The sequence below is a fragment of the Anas acuta genome, chromosome Z (assembly GCF_963932015.1).
Source record: "Anas acuta chromosome Z, bAnaAcu1.1, whole genome shotgun sequence".
Classification (NCBI taxonomy): Eukaryota; Metazoa; Chordata; class Aves; order Anseriformes; family Anatidae; genus Anas; species Anas acuta.
In genome coordinates, this window is record NC_089017.1 from 37446992 (window position 1) to 37470207 (window position 23216).

General features: G+C 37.9%; 1 protein-coding gene across 2 annotated transcripts in view; it reads right to left on the minus strand.

Annotated features, from left to right (window-relative positions):
• RASEF (RAS and EF-hand domain containing) overlaps positions 1 to 20541 on the minus strand; it is a 35183-nt gene extending 14642 nt beyond the window's left edge. For both annotated transcript variants that reach the window (XR_011091216.1, XM_068667192.1), the window contains exons 1-9: positions 20069 to 20541; positions 9444 to 9590; positions 8679 to 8769; positions 5728 to 5823; positions 4968 to 5045; positions 4356 to 4471; positions 3534 to 3602; positions 2093 to 2177; positions 874 to 965 (exon numbers count right to left, since the gene is read on the minus strand). Coding sequence is in view for 1 of the 2 variants with exons in the window: in XM_068667192.1 (XP_068523293.1) it covers positions 874 to 965; positions 2093 to 2177; positions 3534 to 3602; positions 4356 to 4471; positions 4968 to 5045; positions 5728 to 5823; positions 8679 to 8769; positions 9444 to 9590; positions 20069 to 20436 (1142 nt within the window). In the remaining variant the exon portion in view is untranslated. The remainder of the gene's footprint in view (positions 1 to 873; positions 966 to 2092; positions 2178 to 3533; positions 3603 to 4355; positions 4472 to 4967; positions 5046 to 5727; positions 5824 to 8678; positions 8770 to 9443; positions 9591 to 20068) is intronic.
• Positions 20542 to 23216: the final 2675 nt, after the last annotated feature.

The window sequence follows — 23216 nt, forward strand, 5'->3', positions numbered from 1 at the left end:
GTAAGACAAAATAATCTATTATTTGAGTAAGGACACACATTTTTCATGGCAATTCCAGCTATTTCAAAACAAAACAAAACAAAAAGTTTCATAAAATAGATTTATCTATTGATCTAATATCAATAGATATCTAATGTTGATCTAAATGATCTAGAGAACTCAAACTTGTTCCCAGTGCCCAGTGATGTCAATGAGAGTCTCTGCAATGATCAAAAGAAGTTCTGATCAATGACTTGCATTCATTAGGTACAAAACCAATAAAGCTCTGACTAAATAAGATACTTGTGTTTAGATAACTTCCTGTTCTCTGTGGCTTTTATCCTGTTAATATCCAAGTGCATTCACTATTCTTGCATGTCAGTGGGAGATGAGGATTTTTATTCTCCTGAAGAATTAGGCCTATATACTTTTGTAATAATTATTACAGGAAAAAACAAAACAAAACAAAACAAAACAAAACCAAAAAAAAAAAAAACAACAGACACATAGGGTAAAGATATGACCAAAACCATTTTTTGTCCTAAGTACCGAGAAGGCCAGGTAATAGAGGTCCTCAGTAGATTTTTATGTTTTTTTTTGCAGACAAGGATGAGAGATTAAGAGTAAAACCGGGAACAAAATAGTCTAAGATTAAACAAAAGGCTGTCTAAACTTTCTGTAATTTACAATTACCACTGAACAGTTTTCCTGAGCTTCCTGAAAACACTGAAAATATTCCTCTTGACTTCACTGTACTTTGGATCTTATGCTATGACCACATATTTGTTTTGAATAAGGAAGAATTATTTTCTCTCTTACTTGACAATATTTGATTTGCTAAGACATTTGTGATGTCCAGCCTTTTTAAACTTAGTAAAAGCAAACGTGGCTTACCTGTCATATCGTGGGTTTAAAGGAGACTGTCCACCACTACATTTGGGACTGCTTCTAGAAATGGTACTTCCTGGTGAGGTGTTTGCTAACCGCTGAGACAGATACATAACAAATGCATAAATTTGATGAACACATGATAATTCATCATGATAAAAGCGCAAATCATCAAAATTAGTAGTCTATATTTTCATGCATATCCAACCACTTATTTTTAAATAACAGCACCCTTTAAATATGATTGGATGCCAAAAGGTCCACTATATCTACTATTTAGGCTCCACTGTTGCCTTAATACTGGACCTGCTAACCACACTCAATCACAAGACAATGGAATTTCCAAGAGGATTATTTCATTAACTACACCTATGAGATTTTGAGATCTCAATATTTTGAAAACATCATGTTTGAGATCTCAGTATTGAAAATATCACATTGACTACTACAATAAGAAGGAAAATGTCACCAGATGAGATGTAGTTTCCTTCCCTTGCATGTGTTTTAGGGCATGGCAGCAAATTGAATGCCCGTTCAGTTTTCCCCTTCCTGGCCAGTATTCCCTCTGTGGGCCCATTATTCTGGCTTCATTCTTTTAAAACAGTTACTTGCTTTCTTGGTGATGCAAGAGCTTGCCCGATTACTAGTTTTGGAGAATAGAAGGTTTCCCCATACCACAGAATAGCAATATAGAGTAGTTTTTTTGTGATTTTCAGCCCTTCCATTCTCCGGTTTGAAGGATGCTGTGTTACACCTGTTATAAAAGATCCCTTTACAGCTGCAATAGCCCTGAGTGAGGGCGTACTATCAGCAGTCCCCGTTAGTGACTTGCCTGGACAGAAGTTCAAATTAGGTTAAGACAAAGAAGGAAGTTTTCTGAAGTGTGTTTTCAGTGGTAGAGTACTCCAATATATACAATTCAAACACATTTCCTTCAGTTCATGAGAAATTATTGACTTATTCACCTCATCAGATATTTTTGGCCAAAGCACATTAAAAAAATCACTAATTTCTAAAGCACATAGAAAATGGTTGTGTTTTATCAAAAGCTCCATTATTTCACATCAAAGTCTACTGAAATCCAACTACATGAGTATAACCTCGGAGTGAGACCACTGAAAAAATACCAGTTTTCTGGCTACCCACTGAAGGACAAACAATTTTGCATTTGGTGTGCTATTTCTTACAGCTAAAAGTATAACATTACAAACTTATAATTACATACCAATGACCTGTTGAACTTGCTGAAACTGTTTTCAAGTGCACTTCTTAAACCATCATTGCTGTCATGTAGTTTTCTGTTAGCCGATCTGACAAGGAAATATAGTTTAACTTGCAGAAGTATAGCAAAGAACAATATATATATATAACTTATAGCAAAGATAAATAAATATATATATAACTTATAGCAAAGAAAATTTGAAAAAATACATTTAAAAAAAAAAAAAGCTTCCTTCTTCTTTAGGTGAACAGCAAGGAGTAATGTGGGACCAGAATTGTGATGTCAGATACTCAAACAAATAATTGTTGATAATTAAAAAGCACTGTAAAGTTCAGCCTCCAGTGGCAGTCTGGGAAACTCTGCTTCACTTCCATGTTATGATCTGTGGTCGTCTGAGGGGTTGAAAGACACACACAAAAAAAATGATGTGGGAGTAAACTGGTACAGACATTCCTGAAATAAAACATAACTGTCCTTTAAGTGTTGCTGAGACTACTTTAAACACAGACATATTCAGCTGCTTGAAAGAAATAATGTGATTAAGAATGAACTAAAGATATAACAAACTATTCATTATTATCCTCCTTGAAAGCAAAACTCTCTGTGTGCCTCGTATAGTACTGCATACACTTACTACTTTACAGACTGGGAGCTACTGGAGAAGAAAAGTCAATGAAAAGGGAGCCAAAGTAATGATATTTAGAATAGTATGAATCGCTTCAAATCTCATTCAGTTTATCAGAAAAAAAAAAAAAAAGTCAGCAAGGCTAAAAAAAAAACACAAAAAAACAGTAAATATTAGTGGTTCCACTGTGACACACAACCAAATACTAAATTCAAGAAGCTGCCACCTGTGCCGGATAAATGTTCAATACCTGGCTTCTGGCTGCCTGAGTCAGTGGAGAGCTCAGTCTAAAAGCAAATGGCACAGGATGACTCTCCAAACAAGCAGCATGAAAAAAAAAACAGAGATGGTTTTAGAAGACATAAACAGAACATGGGTAGGCTACCAAAAACTTGATTGTATTGAAGTTGTCTGGTGCACAATTACTTTAAGCTAAAAATAAGAATCAGGAATGCAACTAATGCCATTCCAAATGGATTCAGACTTCTCAAAGTGAATATACAAGAAGTGGGATCTGATAGGCCTTTTTTTTGTTTGAGGAATTAGGAGATCAAACAAAAACGTCAAGGAGAAACACAAAACTCAGATGCCATAGCAGTATCTTGTCATTATTATCTGACTTGAGAACACAGGAACACAAACTTAAGCAATAATAAAGATCAGCAGACTACCTTAAATGAGCATTGAGGCCATTTTAGTACTTTTACTTGCTATTTTTCTCAAATCTCATACTAGTCTTTTTCAGAACTACAAAAATGCTTATCGATGACTCTGTTGCGACAAAGCTTGTTAATAAAATCTGAATTACTGAGGACTTACTGAAGCATTTCAATTTGTCTTTCCAGATTATCCCTGTCTTCAGTATACTCGCGGATTATTTCTAGGTCTCTGAAAAAAAAAAGAAAAAAGAAAAAAAAAAGAAATTATGCTTTACAGAATACCTTTTTTATTTTTATATTGCCCTTGGCAGAGGCCTACACTCAACAGGTAACATTTATAAAGGTAATAAGTATGGGGATGGAGGGAAGATAATTCTAAAAGATAATTCTGAATTCAATTTTGCTGTTTACACCATTGCTGAATTATGTTAAAAGCAGTTTTACACAAAACAAGTAACTTGATAATTTAATTGATCTATGAAAGTAAATCTCAACAAAGACTGTGAATGAAAAGTAAAAAAAAAAAAAAAATCAATGAAATCATATGAGCTGACTCACTGAAATACTTTTTGTGTTTTATGGAGGTAATAGTGTAATGACACTGTTATAAAGACTCTGGATTACCCTGAAAATCTAGAAGCAGCTCTTGGAAAAAACAGTTGAGATAAATGTGGGAGGCTCCCAAAACTATTTTCCCTAATATTCATAGAGATACTCATCAGAATGCAAGTCATGAAGGAAAAAACTTTTACTCCTAACTGAAGTCCTGGTAAAATCAATGGGTTTCCTTGAACAATTATCAAAGTTTGCATCATGTTCAGAACTTGCTCTCTCAGAGACCTGATAAGCAAAGTGAGTAACAGTCATGGTGCCAACTTTGCCTATGGCAAATTTAGAAAATAAGGTACCAACTTTACTTAGTAACTGTATCAGATAAAATATTTTTTTTCCTGGTGAAAATAATGAAGTAGAAAAATCTTACCTCTCCGTGTTTAAAGTCTGATCTGCATACTCGCTTTTCAAGCTATCTAATTCACTCTGTAGGAAAGCGATATTTGTCTGTGCTTCTAGGAGATCTTTCTTAAGTTTCTGATTTTCCTGTAAAAAAAAGGAAGATGTGAGATAATAGCTGTCACAATCATCTCCATAAAATGCTGAAATATTGTAATGCTTAAATAAAAGCCATCAAAATCAAATAAAAATGAAACACTAGGAAATCTCAGCAGAGAGGAAGAAAGAGGAGCACTTTAAAACATCAGAGAAATCTGTAAAGTAACAAGCAAGAACCACAATGAATTTTGATTTTTGGATTTCACAATCACACATAAATGGGACTATGTCATTTCAAGCCATTTCTAAATGTAATACCTAGAATGTGCATGCATTAATCTAGAACTGTTAATTTTTTTTGCAATTTAAAGATATCTATAAACATATCAACAACTTTAAAAGTTTATCTCTTAGCTTAATCATTATTTATTTAATTTAAATTATTCTATTAAATAGCATTAAATGTGGGAAGAAAAAAAAAACAATTATTGCAAAAAGCAAAAATTGAGAATAAATTAATATCCTAATGATAATCACTTCTTACCAGCAACATATCGTGTATTCTTTTTTTCAGTTCAATCACATCTTCCCTGTGATTTATGCTTCTGGATTGCTCCTCCAGCTAGGATGATTTAAAAAAAAAAAAACACTCAATTAACGTACATTCTTAATTGTTCTCATTCAAACTATGTAAAATGTAATGGAGATTATGTTAAATAACCCCAACAGTGTGTTACAGCTATTGAAGTTTTTAAAACCCATAGCATTGCCAGCTGCATGAGTAGGGAGAATTATTCCAAGAATTATTCCAAAATTTTGTAGTCTTCTATAAGATTTTTTAAGATTTTTAAGATTTTTAACATTTGAAAGAAATGTACTAGATGACAAAACCACTAGTTATTACTACACTAGCAGTGTAGTACCATAGTGAATTAGTATATTGGGATTGACAATTTCATCTAAGTCTATTAATTAGAAGTACTTAGTGGTAGTGTATTAGCCTGTTTCTAATGTATCAAAAACAAGACAGGTAACTGCAGTGTTAATATCTTCATAGACCTAGAAAATTATTCAGCAATGGAATTTGGCAATTTGGTCTCTATCCTAAGTATTTCACTAAATTTCACAAAATGTATATAACAGCATAGAACCACAACCCAAAAATGATTTGAAGTTGTGATTTACCTATACACATTAAATTAAAAAAACTACATCATGATTAACCATCTTGGGGAAGGCATTTCATAAAGTCAGCATCTCTTATAACACTTTAAAAATTCTAGCCATGAGTACAAGTTACTTACCTTTCTAAGTTTTTTTATTGTCACCTGGAGATCCCCAACTTCAGTATCATATTGGCGCTTCAACTCATTTAGTGCTTCTTCAGCTTTTCGTTTCTCCTGTAATATAAGTTATCTTACATTGTTGACATAGGTTTCAAATGTTTTCTAAAAAATGTATCCATCAATTTGGAAAGCCAAACATTTTCCCATTAGATTAATATGTGTAATTTTGTCTTTCCATTAAGTCTAAAACCCCTTTCATAAAAACCACTGACACTGATTCTATTATTGCAGTCCACTTATGAAATATTCGTAGAAATGAAACAATGAGTTGGAAGTGAAGTCATGTGTCAATTCCATGCTTGCTTTCATCTCACAGTCTCCAATGCTAAGCATTTTCAATCGCTTAAGTAAAGCCAAAAGAGGAGTGTTCAAATTTTACTTTTACATATATGTAGGTGTGTATTACATATACAGATGTGTGTACACACACACAGACATGCAAGTCAAGGCACTGAACCCTTCTCAAACTAGTCTTCCATGGTTTTGCACACAACATCCTGGTAATAGCACTACTGTGCCACCATCACTTACTTACATACTTTCTTTGAATTTTTTGCTTGCAAGTGTTTGAATATGACAGGCCCACATTAAGTAATGCTGATGTAAGTATGTATGATGTATGATGTAAGTATGCTGATGACAACATCTTTAGTCATTAAAGTTTCACATAGTACTTGGTCTTAAATCAAGTGCAGTATTGGGGATATTATTTTAATTCCAAGAAATAGTGAAAGGAAGTTTCACCAGGAAGGGTTTGGGATTGACAGAGAAAAGAATGGTATGTGCCCAATGATGCAGATGAGCATGCATTCAGCTCCCACCTCCCCACCCCCTCCAGCATTCTCAGGTACCAAGGTGAGTGGGGTTTTTTTGGAAGACAGGCTGTGCTTCCACACAGAAAAAGCATGTGTGGACTTTACTCAAAATGCAGTACTTTCCTGCCTGAGATGCCAACATCCGTGTGCTAAAATGATAATCTGTCAAAGTAATCAGTTTAGGCTGGATTCTCTTACTGCTGGCACCTATACTGGACTCCTAAGTATTGCTTGGTAACTATTTGCTTCCCCTGAAGTAACAAAATAGAGGATAGGCTCACACTGCAGATACTATCGTGCAAAGGCAGGTGTCACAGTGGCATGAGTGAGATCACTGGCAAACAATAGCCCTGAGTACAGGCTCTAAGATTAATGGCTTAGCACAATCCCACAAAGTAAATATCTTACATTTACTCTCGGGGTGTTTTAGTAGGTGGAGTATGCAGAGCTATGAGCTACGGGGAACATTCAGGAGTGTACTGAGAAGAACGTTGTGGGAAACAAGTTAGAGCCCATTTTCGATATCAGGGTGTGAAAGGTGAAACCTCAATCCATGCAACTCAGCAACAAACTGAGAACTAACACTGATGACTTCTTCGCGATGTTGCCTGGCCATTTCTTTGGCACTTAAATCCAAAGAACAGATCTAGCATAAGCACTGCAAACTACAAAGGGTTCTTTTTAGAACCTGAAACATAAACTACATTCACATAATAGATAGCAGACTTTTACATAGATAGTATGTGATTGAGGATGTCCTCCAATTGAACAAACGCACACACCCTGGTCATATTTTTACAGTACTGAACAAGTTTTTCAGGACTTCTTCCAGTGATTTACTACTTTTTGCAGAACAGAAATTTTCCAAAGCAAACTTGTTATCTAAATATAAATGCATACTCTCCCTGGAAATGGCAAGTTTTTCTGTACTGAGGCCTGTATTATAATTTGTTAAATATATTACAATACACTATTTTGTTGGAACTATAACATTTTTATGTCATTGTATTTTGTTACTAGGAAAACAACAGATTTTGATGCCACAGTAGGAATTTTTCTTCCTCTATAGAAAAAGACAATGTTTGAAGCAAATCTGTCAGAACACCTTTTACTTTCACAGATCATTTGCTAAAAGATATTTAAAATCAGCAAGATGGCTGACTGCACTTTTTGCTTCTTATCCTGCAAATACTTTGAAGAAAGAATATATACCAAATATATAGAGGTTCAGTATACGGTGCATCCTACCAAATTAATTACAAGAACCAGAGTTTATGTTTTAATCAGTGAATTTCTTATGCCCACATAAGAATATTTTGCATGAACAACAGCTCATATTACATATACTACAAAGTATGTGAATTTAGTAACAGTTCAACATGAAGCAGACAAGACAGGTAGGGTGGATTTCCTGTATTGCTTTCTGCTTAGAATTACACAGACGTGCAGTTTTAATATATCTTTCAATGAGAAAGGGGAAGAGAGTTCTTGTACTTTGCCATCAAGACTGCAAGTGGGCTGAAACAAAAGCTAAAACCTGAGTACACTGAAACAGAGAATATCCCATCAACTTCAAGAGGTCGCAACTGTCACACCATATCATCACAAACACCCTCTCTCCTCTAGAAGTCTCTAAAATAAGACTGCAGCACCAGAACGTAACAACAGGGGAAAGAAAGGTCACTGCTTCAGTCAGATGTACAAATTAGGAACAAAATATTTAAGTATTAATTTCTACATAAATTCATCTATTAGTTACTAGAACTAAATTCCGTTCTTGTCCAGAGAAATGTCGTTTTTTCTAACCTGTTTCCAATACTGGACTCAGTAATAAACTGCTTTACATCACTATTTTCTTACCAAAGAAAAAGAGATTTTTTTTCTTCGTTTATTACATCTGAGCAGCCATTCCCCTTTGAGGAAGTATTAAGAGAATACATTTCCCATCTCATGGATATTTTCTTTTCATCCAGGCCCTGCTTTCATTGGCTTTGAGCCAGTCGATCAGCATCAAAGACACACCTGTCCATCAATCCTGCATAAATTCACTGAGAGTTCGGTCATTATGAAATTGTGTAAATGCAAAATACTCACTTCCTTTTTAACTTTATGCTCTGCAGCCTGTATCCGTTGTTCCATCTCTTCCTCCAGCTCACTGAGCTGAGCTGCTGCTTTATCCTGAGCTCTAAAATTTAAAAGTAAATACTCTCTTAGGACTTGCCTTGTGTCTTGACAAAAAGTTATGTGAAAAAAATTTGCCGGCCTCCACTGAAACAAATCAGACAGACAGAGATGGAAACAGTTGAGCACTGCCCAGACCTTGAAACTGGTGTGGTTGGGAACCTAAATCACAAATTAATTTGAAATTACAGGCAAATTAGATTTTAAATAACAGCTGACAGCAGATGATTAATATGAAAGACATCACATCACATTTTGAAAATGAAGTTACAAAGATAAAAGGCCCCTCTGGTTATTCTATAATGAGACTTCGAAAGGATAACTACTTGCAGCAACTTGCAGCACCGACACATGGAAAATCTGTTCTTAGCTCCGGAGAAGCAAAAATACATTTTTTCAAATGAAATTGTAATGGGAGAGTACGCTAAACCTCAAAGGTACAGCCATGGAAGAGGAGTCAAAATGCATTAAGACATTAAACATAAGAACACAGACAGAATTTATCCAAAGTATGAACAGGGAATGTTTATGCACATGTGCATATAAGCTAACTTTAGAACTCAGTTTATGAAAACACTCAGGCATATTTTGGCATTGACTTCCAGTAGTTTAATCCAACAAAGTGCGAAAGAGAAAAATGTAACTGCATAAGTGAACTAGAAGCACAACTCAATATACCTTTTGACAGCAATGGCCAAGGTTTCCATCTCTGTGCTTTGAAGCTTGATCTCTCGGATGAAGTTCTTAATGACATGTTCGTATGACTGGATTAATCCTGGTTCCACTATGTGTATGTTCTGATACAGAACACTGACTTGCTCTTGCCTGAAAAAGACAGATACCTTTTTAACAGACTTACTTGGAACAATGTTCTGTAAGAGGTTTGAAAAATGTATTACAAATGAAGGTATTCCCCTTTATTGCCTATTTTTAAAATTTAACAAGTTAAATACAGACATTGAACGTTCAGCAAGATAGGTCTGTATTATTCTAAATTATTTTTACTCTTTCCATTTCTTTTAACATAGCTACTGTACAAAAATCTTTTTTAGTTTTAGTCAATTTTTTGTACTTATATTTGTGATGTATTGAAGAGCATGCCACTGGAGTAATCCACAATACAAATCGATATTTCTGGTGGCTGTAATATTAATTATAATCTGTGGAGAGGTATAATGCTATAGCAAGCTGCATAAAAATGTGAAAGTGAGTAAGTACACCAACCACCTAAGTAAAAATGGATGTTTAAGATACAGTAGGGGCTGATCCTATGTCCTGTGACACCACCACAGGGAGTAAAATGACAGAGGTTTGCTAGCTAGGCTGAAAACTGAATAAAGGTAACAATATCTTTGTAGCAATATGGCAATATGCATGGCCTGCAAAATTCAGAAAAGCAAAAAGCTACCCACAGAGGCAAAGAAGCAAAGACAGCGACCTGTACAAAGTCTGATGCTCCCCATCTGTTAGACATTTAGTCTTCAGATATATTGTATAAGTGGGCAGATTTGTAGAGAAAAATAAAATATATCTCTCTCATTTAAAACAAATTGTGCTGAAATCTGCACCCCTAACAATGACAGCCCTGTTTTATTCCACAAAAACAGTACATAAATAAAAGAAAAAAAAAATTGTAAGAAGCTAATTTTACATATAACTCTTATGTGAAAGACAACTAATATATAAAGAAAAAATAAAAAGTCTCTGTAGATCTTTTAAGTTATTAAAAGACTTCCTGAAATTTATACTGCTTCTTAATGGCTGCCCCAATGCAGGAATACAATGTTCTGATTCCCACTTAATCTGGACTTATTCCTGTAGATTGTGTACAGTTTTAATTGTCAAAGCAAACCATTTTGACAAGATGCAAAATAGCATAAGCACCAAAATGTTATTACACAGATTAGTTTGTAAAAAGCTCTGATTTCTGGTCATACAATTATTAATGTCAGGTAACAGTTTGTATTAAAAGCCATCTTAGTTCTAATAACTGGATTATCATAAGGCAATTATATGATACCTACCCATCTATATATATATATAATATATCAGAGAAAATTCTATAACATCAGAATTTAGCAATTCCAAGGACAACTGAAGCTGACTGCCCTGTAGACAATATACCAGAACATAGGCAGGTATTTGAGAATTTACAGATTTAAAAAAAAAAAAAAAAGAAAGAAAGTAAAACGGAAAAGCAGGTCTACAAAGGTGCAGGAAGCAGACTAGTCATGAGGAAATACATCATACCAGTCGCAGAAATGTAAACAGAAATAATGTTTTGCAATTTCTAGTCCCACGCCATATCTAACATATCACAAATACCTGTCCTCTTTTTCTTGTTACAGGAAAGCTTAACCTCTAATTTAATGATCCTCCTTATTAGAGAGCTGCTGCTCTTCTATGAAAGGCAGTGCTAATGAACACATTCACTACAACCATGATATCAACATTCAGTGTGGTTTTCCCACCTGAGGTACTTCCCGAGTTTAAACTATCAACATTCCAGCACTCTGCTTCTTTATGATTTTCCCATGGAAATTGTAACTTATTTTATTACAGCTGTACCAGAATTGCTCCTTTAGCTCAGATTTCCATTTTAAACAATTAAATATTTCAGGAAACCATAAAATAAATTTCCAGATGAAATGCAGATACTTATTTCAATACACAGGAACATAACACCATCACAGAAAATACAGATTTACTGAAGCCAGAGGCATTTTTGTGTACCTACATGTTTCTGTCTTGCAAACGGTCTCATTTACAAAGCCTTAGGTTTTAGGTGTATTCAGTAACTACAGAAGTTAAAGTAAACTTGACTCTGACTATGTATGCATACAATTTCATTTAAATAACATTTAAACAGAATAATATCAAGGTTCACAAAACCTATGGTTACAATAACATACAGATTTATCTGATCATCAGATGACACAATATATGTAAAAGCAACATATCATTAAAGAACTCCTCAAACTTATGTTTACTCAGTATTCTACATGTACCTTTAAGAAACTGTTAAGGGACATTTTCCTTGGCAACCACACTCAGATAAAATAGCACCATTAAAAATGCTAAAATCGGGGAAAAAAAAATTATCATTTAAAATCTGCCTTCCTTTCACTCTGTACTAATACGTCATTCAGACATATGTGAAATTTCTGTGCTGAAAGATTACAGCACAATAAAGAAATTTAGAATGCTTGTGATAACAGCACATATCACAGAATAAGTTTATGATTCAGGTTCTCCGGGTCTCAGTTAAATTCCAAGTGTACAACAGATCGGTTGTATTTAAACACTGAATTCCAACTATCAGCAACTGGACAAACAGTAAGTTGAGTGTCCCGAAGTGATACCATTCACAGATTTCCTACTACACTTCCATTACTGCTGATTAGCCTTGAAGCTGGAGTATGACTGTACATGTACTTCAAAAATTACAAAATGCAGTCTCTCTGTAGTCCCTTTACTTGAAATTCCATTTAGTCTGATAGCTGGATATGATAACATATGCTGCATCTCATAAATTCCTGGCACTTCAGCAGTCGTCCTTCAGAGGTGTAAACACCTCACCAAAAATGCTTACAGAACAGTCTTAAATTTTAGATAAAAGCAGATACGGTTCATATTTGAAATTAGCTGCTGAAGAATGTCACTTCTTCACATAGTGTCAATGTATTCATACCCCTTTAGAAGTGTGGCATGTAAAACAGAAATGGCACTAGCCACAGCAAGATGAACAGAGGTTATCAATCTTCTGAGGCAGATACATTCAGCTCAAGTTAGGTCAGTGCATATAACTTTTAGGAATAAGAAATATAAATTCAAGATCTGTATTCTGGAATTATCTTTTTTTCCATTAGATTTCATTGTTGCCAGGGAAATGCCTACTAATAACCTTATTTCCTAGAAAGCAACCAAACAGTAGCAAAATTACTTTTTACTCGATGTTAACACAAAACATACATTACTTGAGCAAACGTTTACCTGGGACTCTTCCAAATCACAGCCTACCAATTTATGGTAGGATATTTAAGGACCGACATGACTTATTTTCACAAGGAATATACGGTTATCTTGGTACTCTGTCTTTCTTGCCCCATCCTGTGCAGGGTTCGTCATTTGCTAACTTCAGGTCAAAAAAGCTACATCCACAAAACTACACTGTACAGAATCTTGGAAAGGACATGCAAGATTTTTTTAGATAGAAGTTGTCCACTGAAATTCTCAGTGACACTCACCTGTGTGCTTCTATGGCAGCCTTACAGGATATCTCAATTAAAAACATCAATCAACAAGTACTGCAGCAACAGGAAAATGCAGGAGAAATGAATTAATGTAACAAAATTGATGGGACTCTACTTGATTACTTACACCTTCAGCAAGCAGTAATACATTTTCATGAACTGGGAAGACTCTTACTGACTTAATCCCTCCAAGCATCCATGATTAGCATAGAGCACATTGTGATAATATTTTATACTTTCACTGGATTTTAGAAGGATGCAGTTACATACACTGTATATCAGCAAACAATAAGTATTTGATGATTAAGAGAAGAATTGTTCTTAATCATCTCTTTCCATATTTTAAATCACTCCTCTACATGCTTTGCTAAGCATTAGTGACATCACTGCAGCAGGACAAACTAGTTGCTATAGATATTGCCTAATTCATTTGTTTATCTCCAGTTCTCCTGGACATGCTATTTCTTTCTGCAAATGTATTAGTTACTCAAAATTATTTGTCAATGGAGATTTCACAAATAGACTTTACTGAGCTGACTCCTGAACACTGAATAGTCTTTGCTCTGAACAAAAAAGGAAACTAAAATGCCTTTGCTTCAGTTTCAACAAAATTCATATGAAATGCTCAGGTTTGTCCTTTAAAATTAGTGTTTCTTGAAACCCAGAAATCCCTTTTTAAATAGATTAAAAGCTGTACCCCCCACAAACACAGCTGTAAAGCTTCACAATTGCATAGAAAGAGCATTTTCAAATACAACATGAAAGAAACTGTCACTTTGGACCCTCTGGTTCTATGCTTGTACCATCTACCATGAAGTATAAGCAAAAAGCACTTATAAGCACTTATAAGCACAACGTACTTACAAAAAAGTACATTATCCTGACCAGATACTGGTCTCACTTTACCTTACCTCATCTCAAAGGTTTTACTAGTTTAGGTTCTCTGTAAAATTATTAACTATATTAATTGTATTAACTAACTAATGTTTTAATAACTTCACATAATACCATATTACATAGAGTTACTGCATTACAGAAATAAAATAAATCTGCCCTGATGATAATGCCATCTGTAATATGATAGATTTAAAATACCAAAGTAGAATGGAGAAAGAGCAGAGGAAAAAAAAAGAAAGAAAAAAAAAAAAAAAACATAAAACAAAGATTAGAGATACCAGATACTTAGATGATATTACATGGCATAATTTTATTTAAACCAATTCATATCAATTCACAGTATTGTTTTAAATGGCTGAATGACAGTTTGCCTACCAGTCCACACTCCAAACGCAGCTCAAAGGAAGTTGGTAGAATGTATCAAAGAAGAGTAACTCTGAGTTTCTTACATGTATTCCCTATCTAGTTGCAAAGAAAGTTTGTTATGTTACATGTTCTGTTTAGTCTGACAGATTGGGCTGCATTTGTAGTGCAGTTCTCCACCAAGTAAAAGGCAAAGTGCAATAAGCTTTCGGAAAACAGACAAAAACAGACAAAAATCAAAGATTTGACAGTGATGTTATAATACCACTTCCCCTGGCATGGTAATGATTCAGTGTTTTTTCCACCACTATTTTGTGAATATTTACCAGGGTCTGCTTTAGAAAGGTAGAGACTTACAAAGGTACCAGCAGAATTTCAGGGCCCACCTGTGCAGAGCACTCAGGAAAACACAATGCAGCAGGACAAGATAGAAGCCCACTTGGACTGGAAGTGGGCTAAAGAATCTCACTGGGCTAGGACTGCAGTGAGAGGTAAAAAAATGAGATCAAATTGTTCTCCAGCAAGAGCTTTTACATTAACTCAAAAGAGGTCTTTCTGTCTACATATATATATATGTATATGAAAAAGACATATATAGGAAAAGACTTTATATATATATATATATATATATATATATATATATATATATATATATATATGTCTTTTCCACAACATCCATTGCTGCTTTTCTGATCTTTGCCTTTACTTTTGTCCTCTCTTAGCCATGTTACTACCTGCAGACTTAAGGTCCCTATAAGGTCCATAACTGCCCAACTTTCAAAATTTCTCTTTGATTTGTTGACCCAGACATCCTTCAGGCACCTGAAAAATATAGCTTCTGATTTCGTATGTGCAGGTAGAAGCAAAGACAATCACCACTATACTTAAACATGTCTGCATGCTGATAATAATATGCCCCTGATTCTAAGCTTTGGAATGGTCTGTCCTTGAATGGTCTTTTCCCAGTGTAGATGATCTTGCAAAAATCACTCTTACCACCTGTAGCACTTCTGTTCTGGTGTGGGTATGAAAGGATGAAATGCAAGGTTGTCTGAGCCAGGAGGATCTGAGCTGAGTGGTCAGAGCAAGAGAAAGATTAGGCATCACACATCTGTCCTTACACTGGAGATCAATAACCTGTGTGTAGTACCAAGAATAGGGAAATACCCTGTTCAGAAAACCTTCTGTCCCAGGTGAGTGTCTAACACTTTCTCCTACAGTAAAAGCCTTGAGGAGAAACACAGTTACATGAAACATTCATACAAAATAAACTTTGAAGTATTTCTTAACCACAGTGTTTCTTTTAGTATCACCTTTTCTTTATAAGTCCTTTCACTAATTGAACTGCATTAAAAGAAGAACAAATCCTCAACCCCAGGTGAGAGTCTGGGCAAGGGAGTGGCAGTGGATTTGCAGGGATGGGACTTCTAGTGTTCCAAGAAATAAATACTGTTCCCTCTCCAAGGACAGACGTGCAACTTGGAGCAAGTAGTGGGGCACGTGTGGAAAAGTCTGTGGGAAAGGAGGGAAAGATAAAGTCTGTGGAGAGGCAGAATGTTCCAAATGATGGGTCTATTGAAAATGAGACACAAGAATTTCAGTAAAACAAATGAACCTAACAAAAGAGCCTAAGTTATTTGGTACAGATGCTGTTCTGATAAAGGAAAAAAAGAAACAACTGGTAGGAAAACCTAAGGTAGCTCTGAAAGACTTCTAGCTCACAGAAGATCCTCCACACTTCCACACTCTTCCAGCAGAGTTCATTTGCCAACCCCTCATTGTGAGATGTATTAGAAAACAAGAAAAAATCCTACAGCACAGATCCCCTCTCCAGTACTGTGATAAAGGTGGACCAAACAGCTGCTTCTCCTCAGGCTTTGCATTCACTCCCTCTCTGAGAAACACACATCAACTTCCAAGGAAATTCCACTGCTAGTATCAGGGCTCTTCATCTCCTGGAAATAAACACAATCTCCTGACAAGAGCTGAAGCTGAGTTCTCTGTTAACCTTGGCACAAAATCCACTCTGGCTCATGACAGCAAGTGCATAATGAGTTCTGAACTAGTTTTTTTCTGCAGAAGAGCCCCCTTCCTCTCATGTTGCACAGCAGCATATGCCATGAGCATCATCCACCTTTACAGTTTAAGTTGCTACTGTTGAAAACAACATTCTTTTCTCATTTTATGATGTCTACCGGACCAACGTTTTCTATACAGGCCCAGATTACATATTTAGGAGTGAACTGTTATCTCAATTAAATTAGGAAACTTTGTAATTTTACAATGCATAAAATCTCACAGTATGGCAGCATAGAAAGGAGGCAAAAGAAACAGATCCCCAGATTAACAATCAAGGCAGTGGAGAGGCTTATGTTTGAAGCAGAACAAATTAACTTAAACAGGGATACAAACTTTCTTCTCTAGATTCACCTACATTCATGATGAAATTAATTTAGTTCATTTTTCAAACAGTTTATACCAAACATCACAGAAATACTGCCTGCTATTGTTGAAAGGGATTCAGTTTATCCCAGCAATAAGCAAGAAGGCTCACAATACATGCAGTTCAAGTCTTTGCTCCTTCTGATTTAAGATCTTTGAAATTTAAATTTCAGAATATGTTTTCCGGGAAGTTTTTACCCATGTTTTACAGACAGAAATAACTGCTACAGGGATCATAAAAATAGGTTTTATCCTGACACACCAGTGGACATCGGATCATTCTTTGTTCCAAGTTAGAAAAGCAGAAGTGTGGCTATCACAAGACCTTCTCACATACTTAAAGGAGTGCATGCCTGTTAAGGGAGTGGAGGGAAAGTTCTCATCTTACCACTGAAATCCAAACAGACCTGAGGAAGACCACATATTAAACTGGAATGCAACACCAGTAACACAGCCACAGGCTAAACCCAGGGCAAGAAATACACTGGACTACTCACTGCCTGGAGCACCAAATAGCTAAATTCCTTTTTTTTTTTTTTTTTTTTGTCTACTCCTAGATGACTGCAAATACTTCTTAGAGGAATTAACCAATGGCTGTGTCTGAGTTCTAATAAAGTAGATCTCCTAAAGCTCACACAGATATACCCCCATTGGCTATTCTCTCCATGTAAACCAAAAGTACAGCAACCTTTTTGTGTTTAATTACTCATTATAGCAGATTGAACATGAACAACAAAGAAGGAGTAGTTGCATTTTTTAATTAAATGAATGCCAAAAAAATACCCAACCCTCTACGCAATTCCACTAAAATCTGACTTCACACATTATACTAGGTCACTAGCCTGGAAAGACTCCACTTTTTTGTGCTAGAGGCACAATTGCTCACTGAGTACATGCGGAGACTAAGAAAAACAATAATTTGACTCACAGTGACCACCTTACAAAGAAACCTAACTGAATTCAGCCCTGAAAATCTGTTCAGATGGAAGGAGTGGGGCTGAAAAGAAACTTTGCAGTGTTACTACCCTTGTTTAACTACATGAGATACAACTCCAGAATGGACTTGAATGTTTAAGCTAACAGAACTGAGCCACCCAGACACCAAAATACAGAGACAAGGTCCATCCCATAATAAAAATTTATTTTCAAAAATTAACTAAATTCAAAATATGCTCATTTTAGTACAGGCATATTTTATTACCTGGTACTAGGCAGTACCTTACAGTAAACAATGTTGCATCTGATGCCTGCTACTCCATTAAGTTAGGATATTGATCAGTGTTATTGGGTTTTCCATGCTATTATGGAGACCTATTTATGGCTTTTAAAACTTCATTTGTAGAAGAAGAGGCTGAACCACATGTGCTGACATCAGTGAAAATCTTCCTTTTGATTTCCATGGGTGTTTGATCAAACTCAAGAATGACACAGACCACAGATGCTGGGTAATTTTCTCCTTACTTCAGTAACATTTTTGTCTCATTACTTTAATCTCCTGCACATTGTTTTTTGCTGTACAAACCACAACAGCATCAACGCATGTGACAGTGTTTTGCCAGAGCAGGACCAGAACGCACAGAATCTTGAGGGACTGAACCCCCAAGATCCCTCAAAACTGAGAACAAAAATACAGACAACAAACTCCATTCATCTCCATTTGAGGAGTTTCTTTCTTGTAATTGCTTTTCTCATGATTTTCAACACAAATGTTACAGCAAAAATATGAAGGGTGATAAATCACAATGTGAGAACACAGGCTCTTTTATAGTATTAAAGAGGCAGGTCTGTGCCAACCTAGGTCTGTTCTTAGAAAGCAGATAAAAAAAATGAACCAATAAACAACTAAAAATAAAAAAAATATTTAAATTAAAAAATAAGCATGTTTTTTGAAGTACCAGCTTGTACATTACATGGTTTTGTTATATTCTGCTGTTTAAAACCTCTTCCATGCCCAGACTTTAACACTTTAAATATATTCATTGCTCACTCACATAATTGGTCCAGATGTTCCCAGTGGGACATAAATATGTATATATATATATATCAGAGATATATTTCAACAAAAAAAGATATGGGTCATAAATGGGAAAAAAAAAAAAAAAAAAAAAAAGTTGAGCTGTAACAAAGACCTGCTTCTAGTGCTTCAGCACAGGAATGAGAAAGAACAGGAAAAACAAAGGGCACACTGTTCTTCAGCTGACGTTGGCACACACCTAACAAATATAGCCAACTGTGAAGGATGTTCAAAGGTATTTAAAAGCTAAACATGAATGGGAAATGTTACAACAAATAACTGCCCACCTGGCACACATGTATTTAATTATTGGCATTTAGTTCTGTCTGCAACTTGATGCCTAAGAATCCCAAAACAATATAACTAAATTACATGTCTGGACACTCAAACCCGAGAGGGTTAGTTCCGTCCCATCCTACTGTCCTCTTAGACCAGCAACCACACTCTTTAAACCTCTGCTGCTGCAAACACAGTAACCAAGAGACAGCGATACGCTTATTACCAAAAGGCGATGGATGCTTTCACAAGCCATCACTGTTCATGAGTCACATTTTTCCATCCCCTGTTGATTATCTCTCTGGCTTTAGGTTAAGTTCTGGATTGCTTCTGCAGACTTTCAAACAAGAGGCTTATTTTTCAGTTCAGTAAAAAGCAACCTACTCTGATTGTGGGCATGAATAGTAAACTCTTTAACCTATGGGACATCTCTTTGAAGACATTTGTCATTGCAAGAGCCACACAGATTTTAAAAGTAGCTAGAACCAAACTATTGTTTTGGGAGTAATTTAAGGTGTGTTACATGAAGACCAGAATAATAAATTTGCCAATGATTGGTGTTCCTGTAAAGCGACAAACTGTACAAATGACTTGATTGGTGGAAAAGTTACACAGGTTCTGACATGCTTTTAAGTAGAGCCTGTGGATCTCACAGACAGCTGTGCTGGAGTTTGACACAAGCCCCTTTGCATATGGTCATGTATCTGTTTCAGTTGCCCCTGAACTAGCTGCCCTTAATCTCAGATTGCTCGTTTTCCAGTTCAAGTTGCAATTTTTGAATTAAGCAAAATTACTCTGTACTTTCCACAGCCAGTATTTTTGTAACATGGAGCACCTCAGGTTTCAGGCAGGCTACTGCTGACCCCCAGAATACGTATCAGTGAAACGCAACCGGCTTCGTACTGACAGACCCGCGATACCCAGCTTTAATGACCCAAATCTACCCCCGGTTTTCTTCCTTCCCGCTGACACCGGGGCAAAGCAGTGCCCGTCGGGGTGCTGTGTGGCATCATCGGCGCACGGCAGCGCTGCGGGCGGCCCGACGGGACGGGCCTTACCTGGGGATGAACCTCGCCTCGTCCCCCAGCCGGACCTCGAAGTCCCTCCAGGACTGCTCCAGCCCCGCGGCGGCCCGCGCTGCCGCCGTCTCCCCCTCGTCGTCTCCCCCGTCCCGCGGCTCTCCGCGGCCGGCTCCGGGCCGCCTCCGGGTTGCGCCGCGGAAGCCGCGAGCGAACTCCGGGAAGGTGATGGCCCCGTCGCGGTCGCTGTCGAGGCGCTGGAAGATGGCCTCGGCCTCCTCCGGCCGTACCCGCAGCTCGGCGCAGAGCGCCGCGAAGTCCTCCCGCTCGATGCGGCCCGAGCCGTTGGCGTCGCAGGACAGGAAGAGGGCGCGCAGCCGGGACAGGTCCTCCCCGTCGGGGTCCATCGCCCCCGTCCTCTGCCCGTGGCACGGCACGGCCCGGCACGGCACGGCACGGCCCGGGCTGGCGGCAGCACTGCGCCGTGCCCTCGGCGGGGCGGGACGGGACGGGACGGGACGGGACGGGACGGGCCCCGCTCCGCCCAGGTGCCCCCGCAGGGAGGCGGGCACGGGGGCGGCTCTGAGCGGCAGCAAGCGCCGAGGTGGCCCGAGGGGAGAGGGGGGGTGGAGGGTGGGGCACGGCACGGCACGGCACCTGCTCGCCCCGTAGCCCCCGGGAAGGTGCCCGGTGCCCGGTGCCAGCAGCACAAAACTGCTCGTTGTGTTAGCGGCAGGTGAGGAAACCGCGGCTACCGGAGATTTCATCACGTAGGGTCTTGCTGGCCGTGAGCAGTTTCGGGTTAAACGGTGTTGAGAGAGCACTCGCGACTGTCCCACCAGCAGTGATTTAGGCAGGGACGTTGTGAAAACAGTGAACGTGCAAGATCATTTAACCGAAGGAGCCAGGTTTCAGTGCTTTGTGTAGCAGAACTAGCTTCCGTCTTTTTCGACAGAAGTCAAGGCTCCCCACTTTCTCTAAGTCCTTGGTAAAAGTTTGCTTTTCATCGGAAGCAGCTACATTCTTAACTGAGATGTTTTATATTCCCCTCCAGTTATTCTTCACTATCTGCAAATGTAAATTGCACATACTGAAGTTGTGATAACCAGAATGCAAATCCTCCACCTCACAAAACGACATTTCCTTATTCAGTGAAATAGAGCCCAAGGGTAAATACACAGTCCAGCAAAGCACAAGCAGCCCAGCTGACCTCACATTAGAATAAATCACACATTGCAAACGGATTATGAAATGCTCCTCTACCCAAGAAGTGTGGAATGCCCTCGAAGGAAACTAATGGTTTTACAACTTTTGATTACTATTTTGCCAGGGTTAGACAAACTCGCTTTAAAATCGCTTTAAAATCCTACAAATACCTATCTGAATTTTTTCAGGGTCTTTTTTTTTTTTTTTTTTTTTTTTTGTGAAATGCTCCTTTGTGCTCTAGACAAATACAGACACTAAGTAACCGGGAATATAAAATTTAGCTTAAACGTAAATATTGAAGGGCTTCAATATATGATTTTGTATGTTTTTGACACTTTTTGACACTTCTTGGTACGTTTCTGTTACAATAATAAAACTACTATGTGTAGCAAAGGGCTATCATCCTAAGATTCTCATATTCTATCAAAACCTAGTGTTTTAGTAAAGCAGAGTTAATTTGACAGAAGAGTTCTTTGTGTTCCATGTTTTCTCATCTGTCAGCCTAATTTTTGTACCCAAAGAGTTGACCGAGTCAATCATGAAGCCCCAACAGCGCTGATTATAGCTGTTACTCAGCCATCGGAAATGACAAATGTATCATGTTTACACCTACAGCTCTTTATTTCTAACAGTCAGGACAGTTGGCTTTCAGTGTTGGCAGGCTTCTGAGCTTAACCACAGCAAACTCATCAGGGGCTGAATGTGTCTCACTAGACAAGGAGTTCCTCATCAGATCAATGTGCTCACCTTACTCTACTTTTGTGGCTGCACGTTCACTGAGGTGAGGTTTGTTTGTCCTCATAGCGTCATGCATAGCTCGTGTCGCAGTGTCTATCCTGGACTGCTAAGTAGAGGACATACACTTTGGATATATCACCCCCATCTTTTTTCCTCTGAGATTTAACACCATCTTCTCCCAAACCTTTCCATATAATCCTGTATTTACATGACTTTGGATTTTAACTTTCTGCTGCAAAGGTCTGCATCTTTGTTTTCTTAAGTCTTATGTTTCCACCTATATGATACAAGGAAATAATAAATGACATTGAAAACAAATGGAAATCTTCACATTAACATTCTATTTTAAATTGGGATATATAAATGTATTGCAATATTTCCCAATGAAACATCTATGTGGGCCAGATTTCTGCCTTCACATGCAGAAAACCCCTTGTGGATTCAGTGAATGGATTAAGTGACTCTGTTTTGGTAGCAGTAGGGCTGCAGGGGTGACCTCTGTGAGCAGAGCCCAGCAGCTGCCCCACGTCAGAGCGGAGCCTGCTGCAGCCAGCTCCAAAAGGGACCTGCTGCTAGACAGAGATGAGCAACATTGATTATGCCTTTGTGAGAGCGTATTTAGGAAAGCATTAAAACACTAAGAAACAGCAGCTGGGAAAGAGGATTGGGGAACAGCCCTGAAACACCAAAGTCAATGCAGAAGATGGGCAGGAGGTTCTCCAGGAGCTGGAGCAAAAGTTCCCCTGCAGCTGTGAAGAAGTCCCTGCTGGAAAAGGTCTGAGCCCAGACCTGCCTTAGGAGGGGACAGGAGGTGGGAGCTATAGCCTGTGGAGAGGAGCCCACGCAGGAGCAGGGGGTCTGGGGGGAGCTGCCACCCACCCGTGGGGGACCCGTGCTGGAGCAGTTTGCTCCTGGGGGATGGATGGACCCCGTGGTACAGAGCCATGTGGGAGCAGTGCTTGGAGAGCTGCTGCCTGTGGACAGCCCCCACGGGCTCAGTTGGAGAAGGACAGCGTCCCTTGACAGGGACCCCAAGTGAAGCAGGGGCAGAGAAAGACCATGAAAGACGGTGGAGACAAAGCGCTATAGACTGACCACAGCCTCCATTCCCCCTTCCCCTGCACCACTCAGGGGGATGAGGTAGAAAAGGGAAGGTGTTTTTAGTTTGCTTTTAGTTTCTCACTGTTCTAGTCTGCTAGTGATAGGCAATAAATCATATTAATCTCCCTATTCTGAGTCAGTT